This window comes from Moschus berezovskii, chromosome 24 (genome assembly GCF_049115385.1).
Source record: "Moschus berezovskii isolate FMDL1 chromosome 24, NW_MosBer_1.0, whole genome shotgun sequence".
Lineage (NCBI taxonomy): Eukaryota > Metazoa > Chordata > Mammalia > Artiodactyla > Moschidae > Moschus > Moschus berezovskii.
The window spans coordinates 8270648-8294107 of NC_142483.1; the positions used below are offsets into that span (position 1 = coordinate 8270648).

Below are 23460 nucleotides of genomic sequence, written 5' to 3' on the forward strand. Positions count from 1 at the left end.
AAAACACATTTTGGTGACATCCAGGAAAATAGATCTAAGGACAGCTTTTCCCTCCCCCAGCATGCCCAGCACCAGCCAGAACCCTGGTGTGAAGGTGGCCATCAGGAGCAGCTAAGGACATCGGGAATTCCTGCCATATAGGGTGAGTGGCTGAGCAGGGGAACAGGATGTAAAGGGTCAGAACACAGCTGCTCTGAATCTGTGGTCCACGGAGGGGTCTACTGCTTCCCCTTCCAAGAGGGGATCTGATCCTAGGGCTTCTGAGGAGAGCAGGGAATTCCAGACTACAGAGGACCTGGGAATTTTCCTAGCAAGATGAGGGTGATGAGAGCATTGAACTCAGCCCTTCTTCAGCAAGACCATGGACAGCCAGGCTCTCAGGGCTGGGTCTCCCCATGAGGCTGCCCAGACAGAAGGAAAGAGGAGCTTTCAGAATCCCCAGGAAGAGATGGGAGTGGGAAGGGCATTTTCTGTTACTGGTGAGAATTCTTTGTAGACAGCACATTCCCACAAGACTTAAGTTGGTCCCAGGCCACTTTCAGAAACCGAATACTGTGACTAGGTCCTGATCTGTCCCAGTGCCCTCTCTGGGAAGACGTTCACTTACACCTCACTCAAGCTTTAGGTCTACCATCACTACCAGGCTGTGGGACACAAACCAGTCACCTTGGGCTCCAGTTCCCATCTGCTCTTCCTCCTGACTTGGGCAGCCTGAACCAGATCCAACCCAAAGGCTGCTTCTGTAGGTATTCACACAGCAGAAATGCCCAGGCAACACTGGGTGGTGGAAATCAGTGTCTGCCTTTTCCACATGGATGCTCTACTTCCTGGGATTGGTAGGTTTTACACAAGGGGCCTGAATTCAGCATCTGCACTTGAGTCAGAAACAATATCTCAGAGCCCATTTGTGGCTCCACAGCACCCAGAGCCCGTGACTCAGCCTCCCTGGGCCTTAGATCCTCTGCCTCTACTTCCTCAGGGCCACATTCCCTCAGGACGAATGAGGACCACACCTATATATCACACAGGCTACAATACAATGTTCGGGCACCTACACTCAACTGACTTTTAAACAGAAGACCTAAAACTTGCAAATGGGGAACATGCTAGTCAGGAGCCACCAGACAGGCAGTCTACAGATTGTGATGTATTTTTTCTAAGGATTTTAAAATCTTCTTAAGATTTTTAAACAATCTTAGACTGAACAAATTTTACAAATTTCCCTATAAATTTTAGTTTGCTAAACGGCTTTTTTGTTAAGCTTTTACCTGAAGAATATCAAACTCTACTCAAGTTTTTAGTGATATATGTAAATAACCTAATACTGGAATGGAACAGATTGATTGTGCTGCTAGGATAAATGGAAATAGCTCCTGCTGCTGCTAAGTCACTTCAGTCGTGTCTGACGTGACCCCATAGATGGAAACCCACCAGGCTCCCCCGTCCCTGGGATTCTCCAGGCAAGAACACTGGAGTGGGTTGCCATTTCCTTCTCCAATGTGTGAAAGTGAAAAGTGAAAGTGAAGTCGCTCAGTCGTGTCCGACACCCAGCGACCCCATGGACTGCAGCCCACCAGGCTCCTCCATCCATGGGATTTTCCAGGCAAGAGTACTGGAGTGGCTTGCCATTGCCTTCTCCGGGAAATAGCTCCTAGCAGGTAGCCAAGAGAAAAATGTTTATCATAAAGACATTGTTTCAAAACTAATATTCGAGCAATTTGAAATAGGATAATAGTTGAATCCCCATGACCTATAGAGAGACAGGGTCGTTAAATCGTCCTATGAAGGTATGAACCCAGGACCATGGGTCAAGCCATGACCACCATGTCACCAGAATTTTCCATCATAAGAACATGGAGACAAATAAAAGTTAGTAAGAGAAGTTGTATTGTATTCACCATAAAATCCTTGTACCTCTTCCTGGGTGGGGATGTTCCCCAGGTTCTTACGTTAAAACAAGTTAATTAACTAAATTACCGTTAAAGCCATTGAGGGCCTGAGAAACCACATCCTTTGCAACTGTCTCGTAAACCAAGTCCTGGGAGGCATCATGGAGAACTCTGTCCAGTTTGAATGACCAGTCTGTCTGCTGGTTATTGACAACTCCCCTCCGAGTATCTTTTTTTAAGTGAATATCAATGGTCTAGGAAGAAACGAAGACTTGTTAAGAAGCTGGTATAAAGAAGTCAATGGCAGCCAAGGCCTGACCTGGAGTAAACAGGAGGTGAACTTGAGGAAGAACAGGGACTTGCATGCATCATCCTGGATGACCTCCGGGATGTGGGGAAGGGAGCCACTTCCGGGAGGCCACACACCCTCAGGGTGGAAGGAGCAGGAGACGGAGCACACGCTGGTTTCAGCACATCTCACCCTAGTGGACAGGGTGCTGTCTGTCTTGGTTCCCTCATCTGTGATATGGGGTGAAGCACATTTATCACATTCTCATTAAACAAGTTTTAGGTAAGTCCAATAAGCACAGTAATGCCTTGAAACAGGCCAGAGAGAGCAGTGGGCTTGGGAATGGAGGCCTGGGCTAGAGCCCTAGCTCCTTGGTGACTGGAGGCAAGGCCTCCCTCAGTGTTGTGGTGAGCCACTACTCCCTCACACAGTATGGGCCACGGTGAGCAATGAAGAAATGATAGCCGCAGGAAAGGCGCTGGACTCTTCCGACATAGTAACTCACTGGCACTAAATCAAGCGTGCCTACTGACTTGTAATCAGCATGTTTTCAGATGCAAAGATTTCTAAAAATTTTTAGATTTTTAGACCCCTCTGTGGCAAGTCTCTGTGGCAGCATCTGGCTTAGAAAATATATTGGGTTAGGTTAATGGTAGATTCCAATCTTTGAAATGAGGACTTCTGATGTAAATGGACTCTCACTGGACTCTTACACTGGCTGCCTTAATCCAGAAGCCAAGACACAGCCACATGCAGAAAAAACAGAGCAGGGCTTGGTCCATTCATACGTTAAATGTTCTGTGCCTCAGGGTCTCTGAATCCACATCCAGCAGGGTGCACTTCACATGAGTTTCTTTCTGACTGCTAGGGCTTTAGAAGCTTGAAAATTTGACCTCTGAATTGCTCCCTTGAACAATGTCTCCTTGCTGCCCATAGATCCACAAATGTTTGCTGAATAAAACATTCCGTAACTCTCACAGTGTGCTAAATCTGTCTCAGGCTTCAGAATAGTCCTCAGATGCTGGTGAGGACACGGGGAGGGATAGATCTTTCCAGTTCTCGAATAAGAGTTTCTCCCCCTCTTTGGTAAGTTTAACAATCATCAACTGAAGACATTCCTACTCTACTCCCTGGGAGACTGTACAGTGGGAGATCTGATCACCAGAAAGTTTTATGAGTGTTTTATCATCTTCCAGTGTCAGATACAAGGATAAAGGTAAACTATTAACCAAAAAGGCAATAAAAATGGGAGTTTCATGAGCTTCCTCATCGACCACATTGGTGGGGGGAATGCTCTGGACTTGAAGGACTCTAGATCCCATCTGAACTTTTGCCAGTTCTGTCCTGGTCCTTACAAGGTGGTCTGAAAACTGGTGAGAAAGCACTGAGAGATTCTCAGGCAGATGGAAGCAAACACAGCTGTACTTACTTTGTTGTCATCTCCATATTTGATCATTTCATGAGCAAAGTCATCAGTGGGTCTGACACGGACAAATGCGTGAACTTTTTTCCTAGAACCCATTTTAGCTAAAAAGAAGAAAACGGCAACATTTTCAGTAGTCATCCTCAAACAACCATTAGAAGGGAGATGTCATTGATCAAGAAGATCAGAAAGCATGACGTGTGGTCCAGGTTTTCCTCTCTCACTGAGAGCCAGCCTTCCTTTTTGCCCCCTAGCATTTCAGTGCTCTGCCCACAGGATCATTTTCAAGTCTGTGTACTTCCAACTTTATCAGGTGCCTCACCATTCTCCACCGACCCCCTAAGAGACCAAAATACAAAACAAAAAGAATGCTCCCTTCAGTGGCCTAAGTTTAGATGTGGATTCTAGAAATGTTCCGTATCAGAGTCCACCTACACTTTGCCTTCTTCATTGTATTTTCCTTTTAAAATACTTACTATGAAATGCATTAGAACTAATTTTTTTTCATTAACATACCTTACCTGAGATGTAGCACCTCCTCCTCTACCTCCATGAGACTAACATAGATCAGAAAAAAGATTTCCTGAAAGTATATTTAATGGAGCCTGCAGTCAAATATTCTTTCTTCTCCACCACTCCAATGAGAGAAAAATCAGTCCCCTACCTCCTCTGCCTCTCCTAAAACCTAATTATGTGTATTCTCATCGTTTTCAGGTAGACACACATATGTTTGTATTCCTTCATTTATAATATCATGAATAATTACCATGTGTCATAAAATGTTAAACACCGAATGTAGTTTTATCGAATAGGATGAAGGCTTAAAGCTGTAAGTGACAGGAAGGGAAATTTAGGTAAATAACCTTATTATTATGTAGAATTTTCCTATAGTGGAAAAGACTCAAAATAAGGACTATAAACATCATAAACAATCAAGCAAGACACCAATTAGCAGAGATGCTAGAAAAGGGGTTGTTGTTATTAGATCTCTGATATCTTGTATGACTAAAGTATTTCACAAACATTTAAAAAAACTGAATTGTACCATCCTCCAAATGATAACTAAGAAATCTCACATTTTATTGGATACTAGTCTCATTGGTCAAATCACACTAGGCTCTCTCTCTTGAGAACATTTGTGTAAATATATTTAATACTGTCACCTAGTAAATTCTGGTTCTAACATTGATCAAGAGTGGAGAAGCAAAGAAAGTTATTAAATAGAAGTAATAATCACACTGATTTTTACTGCTTTAAGGGGGAACTTAAAATGTAATCAGCTCTTTAGGTGCCTCTTATAAACTGATGGCAAAAGGTGAAGTACTAAGAGAAAATGTCAAAATTCTAAGGAAAGCTAAAAATCTTTCAATTTTTAGAAAATGAATGTGAAAGGTATTCAGGTGAGTAAGGATCATGCAAATTTTGTTTGTAAGATTGAGCTCTAGAAATAAAAAGTCCCAAGTATCTCTAACAGGACTGCCAAATTGAGAAAACAAGAGATTATCTCTTCTCCAGGTTCACTTTGATCTAGGCTATTGGGAAAGTGGAGAGTGGAGGGAGGTGTGCTGACTTAGGCAAGCAGTGTCACTCTCTAAAGTTCCCCATACCGGTCTGAGGGCCCATCCTCCTGCTCAGGGAAGTTAAGATGCTGTCCAGGGTGCCCTCTGAAAAGGAGCATGTTCTGGGGGCAGGTGCCTAAAACTCCCTCCTGGCAGCCCCTACCCACGGACAGCCCAAGAGCACCACAGGCCAGCTCCAAGCATCACCCTCCCCTCAGAGCCTGCCCCCTTTCTGCCCAGGAATTGGCCAACATGCACATGCAGCCATTCTATCTGTGCTTCCCAGTTCTCCCCATGCTTGCGCCATTGCTTCAGGCATGCCAGGAGCCATATTCTCCTCAGACAAACCTCTGTTAACTGCATGCCTCCTTCGTGTCCATTAGCCAGCAGCCCCTCAAACACCAGACATGTAGGGACCCCATGCATGCCATCTTGCACTTACTGAAATAATGCTTGTTACTGTTCTTAGACCGCATCATTTGAGACAGTTTCAGCTCCCAAATTAAATGACAAGCTGCTTGAAGGACTGCATGGTGCCTTTTATCTCATTTGAATCCCCCCTCTAAGTCCAGAACAGTGCCAAGCACAGAGCAGGTGCTTAAGAAATGGTGACTGGTGGTGGTGGTCATGGCTGGAAGTCAGAGGGTGGCTGCAACTCCACATGTGGGTCCATCTTCAGTCACTACTGAGAGAGTCCCAAAGGGCACAAGATAGCACTCCCTTCCCTCACCACCACCAACCCCTGAGCCCACAGCCCTTCCAGGAGGACACTAGGTTTCCAGGCACCATTTGGAAAAAGCCATCTCCGCTCCTCACCACGCTCTCCCTTTTAGTAGGATCCTTCTCTCTAGGATCTTGTGGGGAATGCCTCTCCCTCATGGACACCACTCTTAGATATCTCTGGTGTAAATAAGTGAACCTCTGAGTAGTCACCAGGAGCCCTCTCTGCTTAGAGGCTCACAGTCTCCTCACTTATTTTAGGGGTGAGAATGAACAGATTGCCACTCAGCACCCCTAAAAACTGGAGAAAAGGAGAGGTTCAGGAGGGTTCCTGTCTTCCAGCGCTCCTGTCCAGAACAGACTCTCAAGGAGAACAGTCACAGCCACCAAAAAGGCAGCAGCATCTTAGGTCCCCAAACTCGGACCCAAGCCGAACTGGCCTTTCTCCTTTTTCCAACCCTACGGACTGAACCTCTCTGTGGAGTCTGGGAGGCAATGGGCCTTGGGACCATTTCTGTGTCTCTCTGGAGCGGTTTCTGTATCTATAAAGCAAAGGGTCGGGACTGGTAATCCCGAAGCCCTTTCTAGTTAGTAAGTCAGTTCAGTCGCTTAGTCGTATCCGACTCTGCGACCCCATAGACTGCAGCACGCAAGGCTTCCCTAGCTAGAAAACCGACGAATAAAAAAGGGTCCAGAAGAGCAGAGGTCCTTGAACCCCAGGCGCGACGCAGGACCTTCGTGAAACCAGGGAATATTAGATCAGACGGCCCTAAGCGGCAAAAAGCCTGAAAGAATCCCCTCGACACCTCACCCTTCGCCCGGTGGAGGAGACCAGCGAGCCAAGCCGGGGAACTCCCGCGAGGAGCGGTCTTCAGATCCCAGCAGCTGCCCGTCACCGGGCGGACACCCCTCTTTCCAGCCTCCCTTCTCCCTATCGCGAGCGCGCGTGACCCCAGCTCACCGCTCGGGAGGCTGGAGCCCTCTCCCAGCCGGACCGCTGCATTAGCAGCTACGGTATACCGGCAGCGCTGCGGCCAGCCTGTGTATACGGTCGCCGTGGCAACGGGCCGCTTCTGGCTATTCCGGAAGTACGAGGTGGTGGCGGAAACAAAGTCCGCGGTCCTCTGTTGCGATACGAATAAGGTCAGAGCCGAAAAAGGAGGACGAGCGATGGGACCGATTGATCCAGAAAGACTGCGGGAGCTGCAGGCACGAAGCCAGGGTCGCGGTAGCTGGGAAACGGAGCCGCAAGACCCGGGAAACCGCGAGGCCCGGCTTCCGGTGCGGAGCAGCTTCAGACTACGGCGGCCGCGCAGGCCACTCGACGCCGGCCCAGCGCACTGGGCCGCCGTCCGCCCGCGCCCTCGCCCCGCCCAGTTTAGTTCCGAGCCGGCGCAGCCAGGCCTGCGCAGTCGCGGCGGCCGGGGAAGATGGTGGAGGACGGCGCGGAGGAGCTGGAGGACCTGGTGCACTTCTCCGTGTCCGAGTTGCCTAGTCGCGGCTACGGCGTCATGGAGGAGATCCGGCGGCAGGGCAAGCTGTGCGACGTGACGCTCAAGGTCCCAGGGGCCGGGCAGCACGGGGCTGGAAGGCCCGGGGGCCGAACGGGGAGGGAAGAGAGCTGGGGGGATCGGGGAAGATAGGTCTAACGCGCTGAGGGGTGGGGAAGCGTGGTGGGAGTGCGAGCGACCGGAGGGGAAAGAGAGGTGCGGAGCGGCTGAGGGGGCTTGGGGCTGACGGGGTGGACGGACAGGGTCAGCCTCGCAGTCTCAGACCTTGGAAGGAAACGCTGAGAGGTGCGCTGCTGAGGCCCTCGGAGTGGAGACCTTGGGGTACCCGCCTCCTTTTTCTGTCACACAGACGAGGGGGAAAAGAAACGGACTTGCAGCCGCTCTGTGGAGGAAGGGGGCGGCGGCTCTTTCTACCTTCCGATGGGCACCACGGAAAAGCACCTTTTCTTGTCACCACAGGCGTGCCCCTTCCGAGTTAGCTGCGGTGTGACAGAGGTGTGGGCTCTTCCTGAGGAGTCATTGCTCGCCCTTGACTGTTAGATTCCTGCCTTGTCTCGTAATAAGAGCGTTTAAAATCGGATCTGGAAATCTTTTGAGGTGGGTCACTCCCCTGACCCCACACTGGAAGGCACGCTGCCAGCACCACAGAGGTCCCGGAGAATGGACTGATGGCCTCCCGTGGGGACAGGGCTCTCTTAACCACCTGTTCCTTGTTGGCATTCTGGGCACAAGACCCAGCCTTCCTCCCGTGCTTTTGTATCCATTCCTGCTGGAGAGGCATGCTGTCCTGCTCCGCGGGCAAGCTGCTGAGCCAGGTGGAGCCCTCCAGGTGGAGATGCTGCTGGAAATCCTGTTCCCTGTTGGGCTTTTGCTAAAAGGATGTTAGCATCTGCGAAGGACCCTGTTTAAAAAATGAAACTATGCAGAGATCTTTGTGCTCTTCTTGTTTTCCGCAAGGTTAAGGAAACTTCCTCTTCCACGTATCTGAGTCAGACCTCCTGAGACAGTGAAGTAGAATGGTTAGAAGTGTGGCTTTGGAGATAGAAGGATTTGGATTAAAATTCTTGGGCAAGTTACTTAAGCTCTCTTAGCTTCAGCTTTCCAAATGTAAAAATAGGGATGATTTCTAATTCTTAGTATTCATATGAGGATTAAATGAGAAACTTGCGGTATTCTTTGCATAATGCCTGGCGTAAGGTTTTCGTCACTCTAAACCCCTTCTGAGACAGAAACCAACACTGTATTTATTGTAAAGCAATTATCCTTTGATTAAAAGTAAATAAATTAAAAAAAATTTTTTTTAATCGGGAAAAAAAAGCCCTCTAGTTTTCCAGGAGAGGAGTGAAATGGACAGCAAGGGGACAGCATCTTTCGTGGGGAGTAAGCAGTTTGAGAAAAATGAGCAGGACTAAAGGAAACAGAATAAGTATAAATGAGAGGTTTTTTTGTTCACGGTGATCACATGGAAGTAGGTGTTGAGGGTTCTAGAGATTTGTAAGCAAGAGAATGAATGATCTGCTTGTGGCAGTAACGCTTGGGGTGAGTGGAGACTGGTGAAAAGCAATAATGGGAGTGAATTTTCGGATTAAGATTTAGGCTGTAAGGGTAAGCCAGGGAAAGCTTCTAAGACACAGAGACACAAAAAGGACGTGATGGAGTAAGATGGTCAGACTACATAACCCTCACCCTAACCCACTAAACCCAAGTACACGATTTCCACTGAAGCTGACTTCAAGGGCCACACATTTGAGTCTGGAATCTTGCCTAATTTGTTGTCGTACTGATTTTGTGATGAAAGAGTAGGTGGAGGAGGATATCAGGAAGTGAAATAAGGACTTGTTGGTGCATGCCATTTTTATGTCATGTGTCGTGTAGTGAGTTACACGGGTATAATTAGAGAGCTAGCATAATCATGTTAAAAGGAGCCATCAGGTCTTCTAACAAAGCCATCCATTTCACAGATGAAAAAAACCCCGGGGCTTAGCGATATTAAGGGATTGCCCAAGGCACAAAGTTGTATTATCTGAGATCCAGCACAGCTGTTGGTTGGTGGAAGCACTGCTTTTACATCCTCTGTCAGATTACTCACCTGCCCTGCTAATGGTATATAAAGCAGAGCAGGAAACAAGCTGTCCTCTGCCAGCAGTGTCCTCTGAGCACAGGACAGTGATGTGCATGGCCAGGTGCAGAATCACTCTTCTGTTTCAGGAGAGGAGACAGACACGGGCTTTTTCTGCTAGTCTTCTGGACCTGAGACTTCTTGACTCTTGATTTGGAAATGACACTGTGTTGGGAAGTACTGTGCTTCTGAATATTGTTTATTCCCGGGGCTCTCTGCTCACTTTTTTCAGGCAGTTGTGTTTCCTTTTCAGCCTTGCCTCTGTTTGATGAGTAGTTAAAATTAAGGAGAAGAGTGTGTTCCGTTAGAGCACATGTTCACATATCACAGTGGGCACCTGTGCTATGAATTCGTATTCAATCAAAAAGTCAGTTTTGCTCTTTCTTTTGCGAGTAATGTTGGGGTGTTGTTGAATTTGGACACTGATTTAGATGAATGAAAGAGTTTGATGCTGCCTGACTGTAGGTAGAGAAAGAGAGTTACATGGTCAGGGTACTCAAGATGGCTGTTCTCTTGCTCTCTGTACATCTCCTGCCCGACCAGTACCTGCTTCATCTGTATCCTGCTCACATGACTGACCTTTCTACACTCTTATTCCCCGCCCCCTCACCCTATGATTATTCTTACCAAAGGAGCAGCAAGGGGGGGTGTGCCCTTTGTTGGTTTCCCTGGTGACCAATGAGCCCACCTCATATCAGGTTCGCTACTACTGGTCACCTCCTTCCACTTGGGAGTGAAGACTGCCCCCATGTCCCGCCTGCCTTCTGCACACAGTGGGATATCACTCCAGGACCTTGTTTCAGACATATGAGATCCCCGCTATCCGTTAAACCATTGATGGCTCTGTTGCTGACTTCAGGTTCTTTCTTTGGTCTTAAAGTTGGGCACGTACAGGCCTTGTAGGCCTGCTGTGTGCAGCCCTACTGAGGTATCTTGGAAAATCAGTTCCTAACCGAGCAACATTCACTGCGTTCATCCTGTGGCTTCTGGAGCTTGGCCAGCCATCTGGGTGAATGTCAGAAGCCTGTCTTTGGGGATGCTTCTTACTGCAGGTGGTTCCTTTCTTGTTTTGTACATGAGATCCCATTGTTTGCCTCTTGGCCACACCTGGTTCAACTTGTGGGCTGATTGATGGAAAATGAGACCATGTCCTTTCCCCAAAGATGTGTTCCCAGCCCCTCCTGAATTCCAGGTATGGTGTCTGCCTTCCTACTGTAGGTTTGTTGGCTGTTGGCACTCCCATTGTCTCCTTGGCATGGAAACCAGCTAACTTCCCCACAGTCCGTTTAGGCCTTTTCTACCCAAACAGCGGATCACATCATTACTTGTTTCTAGCTGGGGAGAAGAAAGAATGAACCAAAATGTGTGAACCAGGAGCTGGCAAGCATTTTCAGATAGTAAACATTTTAGGGTTTGTGGGTCACACTGTTTAAGTTGCAGCTATTCAGCTCTGGATGTTGTTGCGCGGGAGCAGCTGTACATAGTACATAAACGAGTGGGTCTGGCTGTGGTCCAGTAAAACTTTATTCATAAAAACAGGTGTTGGCCAGACCCATTGGCTGACCCCTACTGTATACCGATACAGCCTCTGTAAAGTTTAAGACTTGTGGAGTAGGTTACACTTGCTTTATTGCCCCAGCGTCTACTTCTGTGGTTTCAGAGATTGGAAGCAGCTCTTGTTAAAGAGTACAGGTGAACCAGAAATGAAAAGCTTTTTTTTTGGCCCCCAGCTCACAGCAGTTGATCGAGGGACTGGCCTGGTCTGTGACCGATAAGTGACATAGGAGGAGCTACTGTTACGTTGTGCATCACATCTTTTTTTTTTTTTTTTTTAAATTTAAATATTTATTTATTGAGCTGTGCTGGGTCTCTGTTGTGGCACGTGGATCTTCTGTCTTTCTTGTGGGATCTTTTTAGTAGCAGCACGTGGGATCTAGTTCCCTGACCAGGAAGCAAGCCTGGGCCCCCTGTGTTGGGAGCATCTCAGCCTCTGGACCACCAGAGAAGTCCCAGTATCTCATCTTTAAAGCCTTGCAGCTCTGTTGAAGCTTGAAGCTGACTGTTCCGAAGTATTAACCAAAGACACCATGGTCCCTTTCTGTCTCAGTGGAAGCTGCTTGCACAGGGGCAAGCCAGAGGAGACCGTGATGGCTCCTGTGTTCCCATGGACCTGACTGGCTATGTGCAGGGCTGGAAAGGTAAAGGCCAGAGCTGGGGCTTGTGGCAGGCAGGGTGGATCAGTAGCTCAGGTGTGGCCCAATATGTCTGGGAAGTGTGCTGCATATCTGATGAGAACACAGAAGTTTTTTCTTTAAAAATAAGCTCAAGAACAGATATTTGTACAGGCAGGTTCATAGCATCATTGTTCACAGTATCCAAAAGACGAAAGCAACCCAGTAGTGTACTGCGTCAGTGGTCGAATGGATAAACAAGATGTGGTCCATTTTGTTCCATACATGCAGTGGAATAATATTCCATATATCCACTGGAATATTACTCAGCCCTAAAAAAGAAGGGAATTTCGACCCTCAGCGCAAATGGATGAACCTTAAAGACATCATGCTATGTTTCAAAATAAGCTGGTCACAGAAGGACAGATATTGTATGATTCTTCTTAAATGGGATAACCAGAGTAGTCAAATTCACAAAAAGAGAGAGTAGAATGGCAATTTCTCGGGGCCTGGGAGGAGGGAATCGGGGTCAGCGTTTCATGGGTTCTGAGTTTCAGTTTAGGAAGATGAGGAGGTTCTAAAGATAGGTGGTGGTGATAGTTCTGCAACAGTGTGCCACTGAACTGTACACCTAAAAATGGCTAAAACAGTAAGTTTTATGTTTATTTTACTACAATTTAAAAAGAAGAGATAAGCTGAAGACTTGTTAGCTAGTGGGCCAGTGAGATTGCTTACAGTGCTTTGTAACTGGAAAGACACCATAAACAGAATTTGTCTCTCTACCTAGACTCACTGGTCAGAAACACGTCCTGCTAAGGAGTACTCTTCTTTACTCTTCAGTGTTTGCAATAAGTCGCTTCAGCCATTAGGAACTGCATTTTTTATTAGCTCGGCCCCATGACTGCACTTCAAATGGTCACTTGAAAGGAATCAACTTCTAAAAGATGTACATTTAAGTGAGGCACACACGTTATAAGCTTTTTATTTCTGTGGCGATTTGTAAAATATAAAAGTCATGTCATCTTAACAGAGCTAGAGGATCCGCGAAACACATTATGCTAACCTGTCTTCCAACAGCATCTTTCTTGACATAGTCTACAAATTACAAATGCCTTTCAGATCTAGGTTTCAGCCTCTTGTTTCACTCCTGAGCACTGGATCTGCATTTCCATTTGTCCTGTTGACCCTTACGCTCATTAAGTCTAATATGAGGCCTCTTCGAAACCATCTCTTCTTCTGTTCTCTTTGTTTAAAGATGGCACACCATCCGTGTAGTCATGTAGGACTGAAACTCTCAGGTTGGCTTTATCTCATCCTTTCTCTTTCAGATGCCTTTTGTGACATTTATCAGTAATGATAATTACATAGTTATCTATAGGATTATAACACCTTGAGAACAGGGGCTGTGAGTGCAGCATTTAGTGAAGCCCACTGTCCCAATTCAGACCCTCTTCACCTTTTCCTAATCCGAGGTTTCTTTAACTCTGGCAGCATGCTGAGAATCGCTGCAGACCCTTTGTGGGATGATCCTGGTGCAGCCAGGGGATTGGTTTTCAGGTCTGATCATGTCATTCTCCTGTCCTGAGTGGCCTCCCTTTCATTCTCATTCAACAGGGTATCAGCAGATAATGTCAGCGCCTTCCCTGAGCTGAGCACTGTCCAAAGTGCCGGGGCAGGAGCCGAGCAGGCAGAGCCCCTGCAGGTGTGAGCTTACCTTCCCCAGTGGGGCACAGTGAACAAATGAACAGGTATAAAATGTCCAGCGGTGACGTGTGCTATGGAGAAACGTCAAGAAGAATAGTAAGGGGACTGGGTGCTGGGTTTTTTTCGGGGGGACCTGAGCCAGTCTCTCTGAGTAAAAGACCTGAAGGAAGTGAAGGAGGAATCCATGAGCATATCTGAGGAAAGAGTATTCTAGGCAGAGGGAATAATCAGCACAAGTGAAGCAGGAGCATAGTTCGCGTCTGTGGGGACAGCAGGCAGCTAGTGTGATAAGAACAGAGTGGCCCAGGAGAAAAGTAAAAGGACACAGGATTGGAGAGGCAGCCCCCAGCCCAGCATGGTTCCTTGCACAGTACAGTACGGCTCGTAGATACGTGTTGAATGAGCCAGTGGATGAATTAAGCCAGATAGCATTTATTTATCTACGAATGAACGAGAGAGCAATGAAGGCAAGGCAGAGTGGGTCTTAGAGGTGTATCTAAGGCTGCAGGTGTATCTAAGGTCAGATGCGTTTTCCACAGTTCACGAAGCAGGCACACCGTATCGTTTCTTGTCCCGTTCAGGAGGGAGAATGCTAATGGCCAGAGCAAGAGAGACCAGTTCTGGCTTGTTCTTGAAGGAACGTCTGTTCTTCCACACCACAAAGAAAATCAGAGGTTGGAAACTTGTCGGCGGAGCAGGAAAGTAGAACAGAGCCGCCCAGCTCTTGGTGGGTTTCAGAGGGGCTCCTGCCCACGTTGGGTGAAGCTCGTCTTTTGTCCTGCATGTCCGTAGGCCATCACTCTCAGTCAGCGAGCCGTGGAGAGAGCCGTGGGGTGGGGGAGAGCAGGAGCAGCAGGCGGTGGCTGGTTTTCTGTAGGATGGATGGAAGGGCTGCTGGTCTAACTGAATCTCTGATTATCCTAAGCTGCGCTCAGAAATCCGTGGCTGCCTCCTAGGAGCTTTAAGAGGGAGAAGCTGAAGGATGTTCTCGGGTTGTCAACGGCCGCCCTGGACAACTTTTCTAGATCTCCACCTGTGTTCTCGATACTCCAGTTGCTTCAAACGCGGCCCCTCTCTGCCCTTCTCTCCTGGCTGCTCACGGTCTCAGCAGCTGACTGTGTCTTAGGACATCAGTTCTCCGTCTTCTGGGCCTCCGATCTAGTATTCCTGGGGCTTGGAGTATCCGCTCCCCTCGCCAGCAGAGTCCTACCCACGCTTCACAGCTCCTTTAGTAGCTTTCTCTTCTCAAGGAGAGAGAAGCGGCTAAACAGTCCTTCCTCTTTTCTCCTAAAGCACTTTGCATTTGTGTCTGTTCAGCACTGTCTTGTGGTCCTAAATTTTCTCACCTGACTCCCTGCCAACCTGTATGGCAGAGACCCATTCCATCTGCTTTCTTTTGCCCTATCACAGTGGGGAGATGTGTGAAATATGACAGTTGTCTCATGTCCTTCCAGGTATAGTTAATGTCTCCCACTTTACCTCAACCTCTGCTTACTCAGAGTAGCATCATTGCATCAGCCGCAGCCTTGCCTAAGAGCTGGTAAGCAATGCAGACTCTCAGGCCCCACCCTGGAACTTCTGAAGTCGACTCTGGAGATTGCTATGTCCTGTGCGCCTGACAGTTTGAGAAGCACTGCCTCCATGCTTTGCACCTGCCACCAGCCCCCTCACCACCCTGCTTAGCACACGAACACGTAGACGTGTGAGACAGTCTTTCTCCCCCACTAGATGTTGAGCTTTGAAAGCATGGGAAGCATCTATTATCTAACGCTGTTCTTGAAAAGTGTTTGCTGAATGCCCCTCCAGGGCCTCTGGCGTTAGGTTGGAGATACGCCTTCAGTCAGCATACTGTTGCAGTGCATTTAGCTGTGTGTGTGTGAGGCGCCCTGCCATGAGTGGGAGTCCGCCCCTTTCTTTGGCCTGTAAAGATTGGTAGGGGAAATAGATAACCATTGGTTAACTGTGAGACACGGCAGAGGGTGGTAAGTTCTGTAACTGCACCAGTATCACGAGAGGCTTGAGGGATGGCAGTTACTTCCAGTTCAGAGGGTTTGTGATGGTTTCGTCAAGAGGATGGTGTCTCGTTGGTACCTTGCAAGATGAATAGGACTTTGACAGACACGGTAGGAAGAGCCTGGGGAGAGCCGGTTCAAGGGCCCAGGCTTGCAGTAGTGTATGCAGGATGTTTCTTGAGCAAATAAGACATAGGGGAGCCAGGCGGAAGGTGCGATTGGAAAGGTGGGTGGAATGCTGACTGAACTTGAATTCTCACGGTCAGGCATCTGAGCTGGTGGGAAACATTTGCAGATCGAATGTGGTTGGTATGGTTAGATGTTCAGTGGTTTCTGAGGGCTCCTCCCTCCTATCTGCCTTTTTCCTCCCATCCTTCCCTACTGTACGCGGGTGAGGCGGGGGTGGGTTTGAAAGAGGTGGGGACAGGCCTGAATGTTTGGCCAGCTCTTGACAGGCTCATTCCGTGGGACCATAGCCCCAGGTCTTTTTTTAGTGCTAGCTGGTCAACCACTTCCTCTCTCACCCCCTTCCTGAATCACTTACCCAGTGAGGCCCCCTAAAGCGGAGAGACCCAAGCTTCATCACAGAGGGTTTCACACTGTGCTTTTTTTGTTGTTAATTTTTATTTTGTATTGGTGAAAGTGAAAGTTGCTCAATCATGTCTGATTCTTTGCTACCGCATGGGCCATACAGTCCCTGGAACTCTCCAGGCCAGGATACTGGAGTGGGTAGCCTTTCCCTTCTCCAGGGGATCTTCCCAACCCAGGGACCGAACCCAGGTCTCCTGCATTGCAGGCGGATTCTTTACCAACTGAGCCACAAGGGAAGCCTAAGAATACCAGAGCAGGTAGCCTATCGCTTCTCCAAAGGATCTTCTAGAACCGGGAATCGAACTGGGGTCTCCTGCATTGCAGGCAAATTCTTTACCAATGGGGCTACCAGGGAAGCCATTTTTTAGCTTGGGGTTTAGCCAGTTAACAGTGTTATAGTTTCTGGTGTACAGCAAAGGAGCCCCGCCATACATACACACTTACATACCTATACATACATGTACACATACATTCTCCCCCAAACTCCCATCCCATCCAGGCCACCGCACAACACTGACCAGAGTTCCACGTGCTGTAAAGTAGGTCCTTATTGGCGATCCATTCACAGAATGTGCTTTAAAACAGCATCAAAACCCCAGACTGAACCAGTTCTGTGCGTTCTGTTGTACTTGTCTCATCCCCAGCCCTGTGGGTTTGTGAGGACTAAACATTTCTGCTTACAGTGGGATGAGCATCCTTCTGCCCCTGACCAGAGCCCTCCAGGGACACGGCCCCACCCCCTTGTTAGACATGGCCCTGAACCGGACAACTGCAGAGAGGCTTGTTTATTCCTTCTAGGGTCCAAGATGCACTGTTAGTGTGGAAGGCAAGCCCTCTGCCGGTTGGTCCCAAGCTTTATCCTCTTTATCTTGAGGCTTTTACTTCAGCTGATAAATTTTCAGACGAGGTCAGAGAGTAACGCTCCTTACGCTCTCTTTAGTCAAGGGCCAGTGTCTTCCTCCCACCGGCTCCCCCAGCCCTGAGCCAGAAAGATGAGGTGAAACTCATCAAAAGTTGGGTAACTTGTACCGCAGATGAAGGACTGAGAGCTCCCACCTTTTGGATGAAATCACTTGAGGATTCATTCCGCAGACTCAAGAGTGAGGCAGTGTGTTTAGTGCTAGGATTCAATCTTTCCGTGGGAAGGTTCTTCAGCCTGGATGGGGAGACATTCATTAGGACAACATAGTGTGGTATTCTGTGTTGGAGGCTCATACCAAGTGCTGCAGGAACAGAGGAGCCTACTGCCTGGGAGTCAGGGAAGCCCCCCAGAGGAGGGAGCATTTGAGCTGGATCTTCAGAGGTTGAGGAGTAAATCACCAGGCAGAAAAGTAAGGAATAAGAATCCAAGCAAGGGAATAGGGCCATGTAAGGGAATTGGCAGCAGCTCGGACGGGAGGCATGAAAGTGTGAGTCGCTCAGTCTTGTCTGACTCCGCGACCCCATGGACTGTAGCCTGCCAGGCTCCTCTGTCCTTGGAATTCTCCAGATGAGAATATTGGAGTCGGTAGCCATTCCCTTCTCCAGGGGAATCTTCCCTACCCAGGGATTGAATCCTGGTCTCCTGCACTGCAGGCAGATTCTTTGCTGTCTGAGCCACCAGGGAAGACCAGAAGAGAGGCCATGGTGAGGCATAAAACTGGTTAGGAAGATGGGGGCCAGTTTAGAATTTGGATCTGACTCAGGCAGTAGGGCGGAGAAGGCAATGGCAAGCCACTCCAGTACTCTTACCTAGAAAATCGCATGGACAGAGGAGCCTGGTGGGCTGCAGTCCATAGGGTCGCTACTAGTCATACACGACTGAGCGACTTCACTTTCACTTTTCACTTTCACACATTGGAGAAGGAAGTGGCAACCTGCTCCAGTGTTCTTGCCTGGAGAATCCCAGGGACGGCGGAGCCTGGTGGGCTGCCGTCTATGGGGTCGCACAGAGTCGGACACGACTGAAGCGACTTAGCAGCAGCAGGCAGTAGGGAACTCAACAAAATGGGGACTGACATGACCAGACTCAATTTTAAATCGAGTTGATTTATTCACAAGCTTCATTCACTCAACATATAAGGAGTGTTAATTGCTAGACAATCCCAGGAAACATGAGAAACTGCTCCTTTGGTGGAACTCGGGACAGGTAAGTTCATCATGTCAGGGAACCACAGTTTGCCCTTGTCAGGGTTACCGGTGACCTCCGCTTCCTCAGTGCAGAGCTGCCCCATGACCTCAAAGATGTCCCTTTTGCTGCCCCTTCATCATCACATCCACCCCCTTCCCATCCACCATCCCTAATTGCTGGCAACCGCTGATTTGTTCCCCACCTCCCATTTCAAGAATTGTGTATAAAATGGAATCACAGAGTGTGTGACCTTTGAGATTGGCTTTTTTTCACTCAGCGTAATGCATTTGAGGGTCATCTAATCTGTTGTATCATAGTTTGTTCTTTAATAGATCTGAGAAGTATTCCATGGTGTGGATGGATGTACCACGTTTCTTTAACCGTTCACTCACTGAACCTTTAGGTTCTTTCCAGTTTTCACGTGTTACGAGAAAGAGTGCTGTGAACATTCATTTACAGGATTGTGTATAAATGTCAGTTTTCATTTCTCTGGGATAAATGCCCAAGAGTACAATTGCCATGCCACGTGGTAAATTGAGTTTCAGTTCTAGAAGAAATAACCAAATTGTTTTTCAGAGTAACTGTACCATCTTACGTTCCTGCCAGCTTGTTAGAGTGCAGTGGTTAATTTTGTGTGTCAGCTTGACTAGGCTGTGGTGCCCACTTGTTTGAGCAAACACCAGTCTAAATGTTGCTATGAGCATATTTTTTTTAAGGTGTGATTAATGTTTAAAAAGTAAACTTAGAGTAGAGCAGATTACCTTCCAAAATGGGGTGGACCTCATCCAATCAGTCAATGGGTCTTAAGAGCAAAAACTGAGGTTTCCCAAAGAAGAAACGTTTATTCAAGACTGCAACATAGAAATGCTTCCTGGATTTCCCACCTGCTGGCTTGCTCTCAAGATACCAGTTGATTTTTGTAAAAACCGAGGTGTATGTCAAAGTTCTTTTTTTTTTTCCTAAGGGTGTCCAATTGCTCCAGCCCTATTTGCTTAAACAGACTGTCTTTCTGCCACATGAGGAGCGCAGATGCTTTTGCACGACTGTCAGAAATCAGCTGGGTGTCCCGGATAGGGCTGCTTCTGGGTTCTCCATTCTCTCTCATTGGCCAGTGTCTCTCTCCCTGCCCCAGTACAGCACAGCTGTGCTTACTCTAGCTTTATGGGTGACAAGGAGTGAAATGGGGAGAGTTACTCCTCCCCTTTATTTGTCTTATTTTACCTGTTTCCCCCATTTGAACCATGTTTAAGCGTACAATTCAGTGGCATTAGATGCATTTGCAATGTTGTATAGCCAGTGCCACTGCGTATTTTAGAAACTTTTTCTTCAGCTGAAGCAGCACTCTATAAACATTAAGTAACAAGTCCCCAATGCCCCTCCCCCCAGATCCTGGTTTCCTTCGTTTTATCAGTTCAGTTCAGTCGCTCAGTCGTGTCCGACTCTTTGCGACCCCATAAATCACAGCACGCCAGGCCTCCCTGTCCATCACCAACTCCCGGAGTTCACTCAAACTCATGTCCATAGGGCCAGCCAAAAAGGTCGTTTGAGTTTTTCCATGACATCTTATGGAAAAACCCAAACAAACTTACTGCAGAACCCAGTATTTTCTTGTCCGTGTGGTTTTCACGATTCTACACCCTTCATATAAGTGGAATCATATAATATTGCCCTTTTGTGCCTGGTTTATTTCACTTAGTATAATGTTTTCAAGATTCATCCATGTTGTAGAGTGTTTTAGAATTTCATCCCCCTTTTAAAAAGAAGTCTTTTTTTTTTTTAAGAGCAGTTTTAGGTTTGCAGCATAATTGAACTGAAGACAGAGGTTTCCCATACACTCCCTGTTTGCGCTGCACACAGAGCCTCCCCACTATCAGTATCCTGCACCCAGGTGGTACATTTGTTGTGATCAATAAGCCTATTTCGACACATCAGTATCACCCAAAGTCTGTACTTTACGTTAGGGTTCATTTTTGGTGTTGTATGTTCCAAGGTTTTTGAGAAATGAGAGACACATGTCCACCATTGTAGTATCACAGAGTAATTCCATTGCCCGGAAAACCATCTGTGCTCCACCTGTTGGTCCCTCCCTAACCCCTGGCAACCAGCGAGCCTTGTACTATCACCATAGTTGTTGCCTTTTCCAGAATGTTAGGGAGTTGGATGCATATAGTATATACCTTTTAAAGGTTTTTTTTCCTTTTCAGTTAAATATGTACTTAAGGGTCATCTATGTCTTCTCATGACTTGATAGCTCTTTTCTTAACTCCTTTGGGAAAATTCCAGGGAGCGTGATTGCCGGATTACAGGCTAAGAATGTGTCTAGCTTTGTCAGAGGGTGCCAAACTGCCTTCCGCAGTAGCGGCCCCTCTTTGCCTTCCCACCAGCGATGAATGAGCATTCTTGTTGCTCCACATCTTTGCCAGCATTCCATGTTGGCACTGCTCTGGGTTTTGGCCATTCTAGTGGGGTCGCTAAGGATCGGACACAACTGAGCAACTTCACTTTCACACATTGGAGAAGGAAATGGCAACCCACTCCAGTGTTCTTGCCTGGAGAATCCCAGGGACGGGGGAGCCTGGTGGGCTTCCGTCTATGGGGTCACACAGAGTCGGACACGACTGAAGTGACTTAGCAGCAGCAGCAGCAGTGGATATGTATTGTTACTTCATTGTTTTAATTTGCATTTCCCTGATGACATGGTGTGGAGTGTCTTAATATGCTTATTTAATACACTTATTTTTGCCATGTGTATTGGGGAGATGTCTGTTGAAGTCTTCTGCCCATTTTTAAATTCAGCGTTTTCTTATTGATGGATTTTAAAAGTTTCTTGCATCTTTTGGGTAACAGTCCTTTCTCAGACATGTGTTTTACAAATATTTCCTTCCAACCTGTGGCTTATCTTTTTCTTGATTCCATCCTTTTTAGGGTGGAACGATGATCCATTATATGTATATGCTGCATTTTATTTATCCATTTATCTGTTGATGGGCACCTGGGTTGTTTCCATCTTTTGGCCACTGTAAATACTGGCGCTGTGGACACGACTGTACAAATAAATCTTTGAGACTCTGCGTTCAGTCCTTGCGGGTATATACCTGGGAGTGGGACTGCTGCATCATATTGTTATTCTGTGTTTACCTTTTTGAGAAACAGCCAGACTGCTTTCCGTTGTAGCTGCGCCATGTTGCATCTCACCAGCAGCGCCCACGGGTCCCAGTATTGTCACGTCTTCATAGACGCTTGGTATTTTCTGTTTGATTTTTCTTTTTCTTTTCTTCCTTTTTTTTTTTTCCTTCTAATAATAGCTATACTCATGAATGTGAACTGGTATCTCGTAGTTCAGGACATCTCCAGGCAGTCCACCTCCTGCATTGCTGATGGACAAGGCTGCATTATTTCCTGAGGCTGATTAGCACTGAAACTCCATGGGGGTGTTGGAGAAAGGATGATTGATTGTGTAACTATGGTTAAGAAACTAAAATTAAAAAAAAAGGCAACTGGTGGTAGCAGGTCCATACAGGCCTCTCATGATTCCTGTGTGAATGCCTCTATTTCAGGCTGAGCTCACTTCCTTTTCGAAAGGAGCGAGTGTTTTTGTATTAGACACTGTATCTCAGTGTTGGGTTCCACAAGGTGTAGACAGGTTCATCCCAGTTCAGCAGGGGAGTCTTTAAAAATCAGGTGTGATGTGGGTGGAGCATGGGGTGGTGTCTTAAATAAGTGGTCAGCATCTTTCCCTTTCTAGAGAATGTGTTCACTTCCCTCTTCATAGTATTTGTTCCCTGTGACTCTAGAGCAGAGGTCAGCAAACTTTTTCTGTAAAGAAGCAGGTAGTAAATATTTTTGGTTTTGCAGGCCAATGGTCACTATCACAGCTACTCAGCTTTGCAATTGTATGGGCATGTCTGTGTTCAAAAACAAAAACTTTATATATGGTTACTGAAAGTTGGATTTTATATGATTTTCACATGTCATGAAATGTGAGGCTTGATTTTTTTCAACCATTTAAAAATGTAAAACCTATACTTAACACAAAAACAGGTAGGCAAACCAGATTTTGGCCCATAACCATGGTTTGTTGACCCTTTCTGTAAAGGAATTAAAAATAACTTCTGTGAAATTGTCAATATAAGGACTTTTTCTTTCTTTCTTTCTTTAACAAGCACTTATGTAGCACATCATGTGTGCCATGCACTGTTTTAAATGCCTTACATTAAATGCCAATATAATCCTCCCAATAACCCCATGAGGGAGGTACTGTTTACCCAGCTTGTGCAGATTTGTGAATTGAGGCAGTGAAGTTAAATGACTAGCCCAAGGTTACACTGCTAGTAAGTGGCAGAACTTAGATTTGAACCCAGAGTAATTAATAATTTAGCTGGTAATTTAGTTCCAGAGTATCTGTTCTTATCTACCATGATAACTGTCTCTCTTAAAGAGACAATTATTGACTTTATAGCCAGAAGGAATTTTACAGATTAACCCATGCCTACTCATTTTTATAGGCTCATCCTTACCCACAAGATTAATAGCTTTTATGATTCAATGTGTGCCTTAGTGAAATTATGGATTACTGCTTGTCATGAAATTTCAGCATCTCTTGTGACTGCCTAAAAGCTTAAACCCCACTGATCCCAAGGGGATTCTGTCTGCACAGGCAAGGCACTTAACTATTTGCTTACTGTTTTATTTATGTTTATTGTGGGCTCCTTGAAGGTAGGAGCAATAGTATCAAAATGTTTCCCATCAAACAGAAATCTATTCTAGGTGTAGCTTTTGCTTTCTTTGGGGATGTCTGTCTCAGATTACTCCCAACTCAGATTTTGCCCTGCTGCTTTTCCTGCCTGAATAAGCAACTAGTTGAATCCTGAATCTCATCTGCCTTTGACAGGACAGTGTTTGTGGTATCATTGTGTGTGTGTGTGTGTGTGTGTGTGTGTAAATGGGAAGAGGGGTGTGTGTGTGTGTGTGTGTGTGAAGAGGTGTGTGTGTGTGTGTTTTAAAGCAAATCACAACTTAGGTAGACCTGAGGTGCTCAGGCTTTCTGGTTGCATTTGCTCAGTCAAGGTCTCAGACACCACTAAGTAGGAGGGATCTCCAGGTACTTCTGGTGCAGGGGTTCCCCACACTAAAGGGATTCTGCAGAATTGTTGCAAAGGGCCCTCAAATCAGCACCTGCACCAGTCTGTGGGCCAGATAAATTATATTGTTTAGGTGTAGGTACAGCTGTTTTTCAAATGCATGTAGGTGCCATCACCTAAAGACAAACTAGTTGTTCCCATTAACTGAGCACGGAATTCAGATGTAATCTGGCTAGCATATCCCAAGATAGGCCTGTCGTCTCTTTAGCTGAGCTTTTTTG

The 23460-nt window shown here is 46.9% G+C and overlaps 2 protein-coding genes and 1 long non-coding RNA gene across 20 annotated transcripts in view; 2 read left to right on the top strand and 1 right to left on the bottom strand.

Moving 5' to 3' along the window:
* LOC129547781 (uncharacterized) overlaps positions 1–2226 on the top strand; it is a 58829-nt gene extending 56603 nt beyond the window's left edge. The window contains exons 8-9 of one of the 2 annotated variants that reach the window (XR_016036224.1): positions 61–142; positions 2148–2226. This is a non-coding gene — a long non-coding RNA (uncharacterized LOC129547781). Of the gene's footprint in view, positions 1–60; positions 1984–2147 lie in introns of those variants that run through there. The other variant, XR_016036223.1, reaches the window with a different exon arrangement.
* Positions 1–7042, bottom strand: part of KIF9 (kinesin family member 9) — a 36985-nt gene extending 29943 nt beyond the window's left edge. For 9 of the 11 annotated variants that reach the window (XR_016036208.1, XR_016036209.1, XR_016036210.1 and 6 more), the window contains exons 1-4: positions 6842–6939; positions 5603–5845; positions 3608–3705; positions 1978–2143 (exon numbers count right to left, since the gene is read on the bottom strand). Coding sequence is in view for 5 of the 11 variants with exons in the window: in XM_088831770.1 (XP_088687896.1) it covers positions 1978–2143; positions 3608–3705; positions 5603–5639 (301 nt within the window). In the remaining 6 variants the exon portion in view is untranslated. Of the gene's footprint in view, positions 1–1916; positions 2144–3607; positions 3706–5602; positions 5846–6841 lie in introns of those variants that run through there. The other 2 variants (XM_088831771.1, XM_055413680.2) reach the window with 2 other exon arrangements.
* Positions 7043–7153: 111 nt separating this feature from the next.
* KLHL18 (kelch like family member 18) overlaps positions 7154–23460 on the top strand; it is a 52634-nt gene continuing 36327 nt past the window's right edge. For 6 of the 7 annotated variants that reach the window (XR_016036214.1, XR_016036215.1, XM_088831772.1 and 3 more), the window contains exon 1: positions 7154–7439. Coding sequence is in view for 4 of the 7 variants with exons in the window: in XM_088831772.1 (XP_088687898.1) it covers positions 7311–7439 (129 nt within the window). In the remaining 3 variants the exon portion in view is untranslated. Of the gene's footprint in view, positions 7440–7850; positions 7989–23460 lie in introns of all 7 variants that reach the window. The other variant, XM_088831774.1, reaches the window with a different exon arrangement.